Source organism: Centruroides sculpturatus, unplaced genomic scaffold (genome assembly GCF_000671375.1).
Source record: "Centruroides sculpturatus isolate CEXI.00-Female unplaced genomic scaffold, Cexi_2.0 scaffold4624, whole genome shotgun sequence".
Lineage (NCBI taxonomy): Eukaryota > Metazoa > Arthropoda > Arachnida > Scorpiones > Buthidae > Centruroides > Centruroides sculpturatus.
This window is the reverse complement of record NW_019388709.1, coordinates 1-6,013: the sequence shown is the minus strand read 5'-3', so window position 1 is coordinate 6,013 and position 6,013 is coordinate 1. Positions and strand designations below refer to the sequence as shown.

The 6,013-nt window shown below is 29.1% G+C and overlaps 1 protein-coding gene across 1 annotated transcript; it reads right to left on the bottom strand.

Annotated features, from left to right (window-relative positions):
- Positions 1-399: 399 nt before the first annotated feature.
- LOC111617049 (collagen alpha-1(I) chain-like) lies at positions 400-5,971 on the bottom strand (the record flags this gene model as incomplete). Its single annotated transcript, XM_023358386.1, has 5 exons — positions 400-509; positions 1,828-1,872; positions 2,066-2,131; positions 5,580-5,617; positions 5,821-5,971. Coding segments are annotated over 5 exons (410 nt in total), but the record flags the coding sequence as incomplete, so codon positions are not given.
- Positions 5,972-6,013: the final 42 nt, after the last annotated feature.

Here is a 6,013-nt window from a genome sequence, read left to right as displayed (position 1 = left end):
CCTTTCTCCTGGTCTTCCAGGAAATCCTTGTTTCCCTGAAAATGTGTTTGAATACCAAATTGTTTNTTTTTTGGTTGTCATCGAGAGTGCCCATCCCTTCTTTACCCTGTGGCCCACCCAAAGAGCTGGTTATGCAACAGAACATGTAATGTTTAGACCACGAGAATGCCCATCGCTCCTTTACTCTGTGACCCACCCAAGGGGCTGGTTATGAGCCGGTTAAGCAACAGAACACATCTTCAGACAACATTTGTCTATATAAGTAATTTAATTACCTGGCATGAGAGCATTTGAAAATAATAAAAATATTGATTCTAGATTTTCTTATGAGAAATTAATAAAATCAATGAATTGGAAATTTACGTATTAATTAATCTAAAAAATATTTGATGGTCAACATATTGTAAAATAAACAAACAAAAAATGTTAAAAATACTTACATCTCCAGGAGGTCCTGGCGGACCTGGCATTCCTGGTATTCCATGAGCGCCTGACTCACCAGGTTGGCCCTAATTTAAAAGATAATATGTACTATATCTAAATATTACAAACAGTTTTAAACAGAAGTTATTAGATTTTCAATGCTATTAAGTATTTTCAGAATATAATAATGATTCATTATTAATATACAGTGGTATCTCAGTACAGTACTTGAACTAATTTGTTCCAGAAGTCTAAGTACTAAACTAATTTTTTCCATAGAAATAATGTAATTAAATTATAAGAATTAATGTAATTAAATTAATCCATTCCAGACCCCAATAGTATATTTATAAAAGCATTTTAACTAGGATCTAACACAAATTTAACAAGAAGTTTACAAGCCTAGCATGCACAAATCATTAAAAATACTAAAAAATAGTTCATATGCAATACAGAGTAGCAAAATATGCCTATTAATTTTATTGGGTTAAATAGAAAGTTTTTGTGTATTTTTAACAACTGTCATTACTTAACATAAATATGTGATTTAATTATAACAGTTGTGACATTTAATACATTATTGCTAATGAGAGATTGTATTCTTTGTTTAGAAGCTTATTTTAAACATTTTACTTCACATTTTGTTTGCATAAAACCAAGTTAAAATGTCTGCAGATAAAATGCATACCAGGCATATTATGCTTTTTGAATTTTGTAAAGGATATAATGCTAAAAAATCCATAATGTGTAAGGGAAAGATGCTCCAAAAACTTTGAACATATCAAATGTGATTTTAAAAGTTCCTTTTGGGAAATTCTGAACTAAAGGATACACAATAGAAAGGTGCTCAAAAGTGTCAACAAAAAAATTTCCCGAAGAAATTGTTAAAAATTGACAAATGACAACTTGTGAACTTGCAACAAATAATGTGTCACTGACATGTATTGTTGAAACACTTCATTAACTTGGAATGATTGCAAAACATAATGATTGTGTTCCACATGCATTAAGTGAAAACAAAAAAAAACAAACTGGATCAAGTATAATTTTGTCTGATGAAGATAGGTAGTTGTAAGGTTTCATTTTATTTTTAAATTAGTTACTCGTTTTTATCATAGAAAACTTTTCTACAGATGACAAAATTAAAGTTAAGATAAGAATATTTGTTATTAACCAAAAATTTGTTTCAGTGGGTCATGATTGTTCAGTTGAGTACAGGGCAATTTTTTCCCTGAAAATGTGTTTGAATACCAAATTGTTTGAGTTTGGAATGGTTTGAGTACCAAGGTACCACTGTATTTATATACAAGCAAAACAAACAAAACTTTTTTTAATTTTGACTATTTGTAAAATAAAATAATGTTGTCAATAAATTTTAAATCAGTCAAAAATTAAAATTTTTACCCTTTCTCCTGGTCTTCCAGGAAATCCTTGTTCTCCAGGAGTTCCCTAAAAGTATGAAATATTTAATTAATTTTTAAAATAAAAACCAAGTAACAAAATATAGATATACAAAATTTCCATTTGATATTATCAAACTTAAATAAGCGGTTAAAAATTATAATTAAAATACAACTTTTAATACTTAAAATATTAAAATTAAATAAATTAAAATAAATTCTCAAGTTGTTGATTGAATTACCCTTTCTCCAGGAACCCCTACAACAGGTATCACAGGTTCTCGTGGAAGACCTGGATCTGGTGGCCTCTAGAAAGAAAGTCTATAATTTATTATTCATTATAATTTCAAGCTTCTTAAAATAAAAATTATATTTCATTCAATTACACAATTAATTTTTTTCTTCAAAACTCAAAAAGTTAATAATAATTTTAATTAAAACAAAAAAATAATAATATAAAAACAATCCCACACAATTTTTGTTAATCTTAACAAGGATTATTTACCTTCAGATATATCAAAATTTCAGAAAAGTTAATAAATCTTTTTTTTTTTTCATTGCTAAATAAAAGATCAAAGCTACCATCTAGCACAATATCTCTAATTTTTCTTTAAAAATGCTAAGCCAAGATGGTCTTTAATAAATAGTCATCTAACTTACTTTCTATAAATAGTCTTAATTCTATTATTCTTATTTTTACTGGATAAATATAATTTAATAATTGCCTCAATTTGCAAAACAATGCAAAATTTTAATTAAAATTTCAACGTTATGATTTCACTTCTTCAAAGCTGATTTAGTTTAATTGTATTAATTAGCTCTAATCTTTGAGGTCATCATGTCAGCCAACACTATTGCTAATAACTTTCATTTTTAATATTCTGAGAAGTAAAACTTCTTCAGCTCCCTTACATATATGTATTGTATACATTTTCTATAATACTGTAGAATATCTAAAATTGCATTGAATATACGTAAAAATGATTGTTTTTTGGCATTCTTCAATTTTACATTATCTTCTTAACACATAATAATAACATACAACAAAGGTTTTATACAAGGTGTTTCGAAACTCATGGGCAAAAATTTAAGGGGTGATAGAAAACAACTAAACAAGCAATTTTCACCATACAATGCATGGGCGGAGAGCAAGTGGTGAACCACTAGACAGCGCTGTAATGGAAAGATTAAAGAGTGAGTTTTCTTATACATCGTCATTTTTACCGCGGATTTCAGAAAGCATGGCCTGCATGCTCGCCCGATCTCTCCTGCCTGGACTTTTTCCTGTGGTGCCATTTGAAAAGTCTCGTGTAGACCTAGTTGCCAGGATTTCTGTTGCTGCCGGTGCCATTCAAGAGATGCTGAGTGTGTTTGAAAAATGCGCCGCTCCCTATGTCGCAAGTGTAATGCCTGCATTACCGCAGGTGGTCGCTCTTTTGAACAGTTTCTGTAATTTTGCCACACATGCTGTCAAAAAAATTATTTAGTATCTACTCTATCTGTTTGGTGTTTGGTGACAGTAATGGATACCTCCTATGAATTGCTCTCCGCCCATGTAATGTATAGTGAAAATTGCTTGTTTAGATGTTTTCTATCACCCCTTAAAATTTTGCCCATGAGTTTCGAAACACCCTGTAGATTAAGTGACAAAAACACACACAATCAGTATTGAAAAGTTACCAATCACAGATTAAAGTCATATTATTAATTAAAAAAACAAATTGAAACTTACTGGTACATCAGTTGTACCTCCAGTTCCTTCTTCTTCATCTGAAATTTTCATAATTAAATATTAATAGATTTTAAGTGATAAATATCCTTCATAAGAAAACTTGTCACATTTTACATTCTAATTCAATTTATTGATCAAAAAAGAAGAGACCTAGTCATTAAGCATTTAATATGAAAATTTTATTAAAAAAATATTTTATAAATGTTCTTTTTTGAACATTTATTTAAAAAAATAGGTATAATTAGAAAGGTTTTGCAAAGAATTGAATAAAAATACTTATAATATAAATTTTAAAATACTTAAAATAATCTTTAAAATATTACTTTTTATAAATTTTATTTTCTATTAAATGTTTGTATGCAAGCCTTTTAAAGATTCAATCCAGATAGCTAACTATAGTAAAATTACTTAAAAATAAAGAAAAATATATACAACTGTTTCCTTTGCATTGAAGGAAGTTGAAAATTTATGAGAAAGAAAGTTAATAAATCAACAGTACACCTTAAACAAGCAGCAATAATTAAATAAGCAAATGTTTTCAACCTGTTAAACAGGTCTTCATCAGGTCAAGAAGTTTTGCTTACTAAATAATTGCTACTTATATAAATAAAGTGTATTATTGATTTATTGGTATTTCAATACCAGTTTAAGCTGTTCATTAGACAAAGTTAATTCAGAAAAATAACACTTGATCTCTAAGTAATAAAAATTTTGTAATACAATAGGAGAAATTATACAAAATGTGAAGCAGATTTATGAACTATGAGGATTTTCCAAATAAAACTGTATGATATGATATAAGTATAGCTAGACCCTAAACTTAATATTAATTAAAATATTGATCTAAATTGAATATTGATAAGATCAAAGCTACCATCTAGCACAATATCTCTAATTTTTCTTTAAAAATGCTAAGCCAAGATGGCCTTTAATAAATAGTCATCTAACTTACTTTCTATAAATAGTCTTAATTCTATTATTCTTATTTTTACTGGATAAATATAATTTAATAATTGCCTCAATTTGCAAAACAATGCAAAATTTTAATTAAAATTTCAACGTTATGATTTCACTTCTTCAAAGCTGATTTAGTTTAATTGTATTAATTAGCTCTAATCTTTGAGGTCATCATGTCAGCCAACACTATTGCTAATAACTTTCATTTTTAATATTCTGAGAAGTAAAACTTCTTCAGCTCCCTTACATATATGTATTGTATACATTTTCTATAATACTGTAGAATATCTAAAATTGCATTGAATATACGTAAAAATGATTGTTTTTTGGCATTCTTCAATTTTACATTATCTTCTTAACACATAATAATAACATACAACAAAGGTTTTATACAAGGTGTTTCGAAACTCATGGGCAAAAATTTAAGGGGTGATAGAAAACAACTAAACAAGCAATTTTCACCATACAATGCATGGGCGGAGAGCAAGTGGTGAACCACTAGACAGCGCTGTAATGGAAAGATTAAAGAGTGAGTTTTCTTATACATCGTCATTTTTACCGCGGATTTCAGAAAGCATGGCCTGCATGCTCGCCCGATCTCTCCTGCCTGGACTTTTTCCTGTGGTGCCATTTGAAAAGTCTCGTGTAGACCTAGTTGCCAGGATTTCTGTTGCTGCCGGTGCCATTCAAGAGATGCTGAGTGTGTTTGAAAAATGCGCCGCTCCCTATGTCGCAAGTGTAATGCCTGCATTACCGCAGGTGGTCGCTCTTTTGAACAGTTTCTGTAATTTTGCCACACATGCTGTCAAAAAAATTATTTAGTATCTACTCTATCTGTTTGGTGTTTGGTGACAGTAATGGATACCTCCTATGAATTGCTCTCCGCCCATGTAATGTATAGTGAAAATTGCTTGTTTAGATGTTTTCTATCACCCCTTAAAATTTTGCCCATGAGTTTCGAAACACCCTGTAGATTAAGTGACAAAAACACACACAATCAGTATTGAAAAGTTACCAATCACAGATTAAAGTCATATTATTAATTAAAAAAACAAATTGAAACTTACTGGTACATCAGTTGTACCTCCAGTTCCTTCTTCTTCATCTGAAATTTTCATAATTAAATATTAATTAAAATATTGATCTAAATTGAATATTGATACAAACTATTTTCATTTTGAAACTGGCAATATTTTTATTTTGGCATTTGTATCAGTACAATACAATATATTATAAAATTACTATAATTTAAGTTTATTTGTTAGTCCCTATCAAACTTAATTCCACTACTGAATCAAAAACATATACCTGCACATATAGGACAGCATTTTCCTAATGGAATGAACTCATGAGTTTTACATTCAATTTCTTGACATTTTTCTGTTTCACATACTGGATTTCCAGAAAAGCATTTGCATGTTGTGCAAGGGTCTGGATACCATTCTTCTCCATCTTGATATGATATTTTAAATTAGTTACTCGTTTTTATCATAGAAAACTT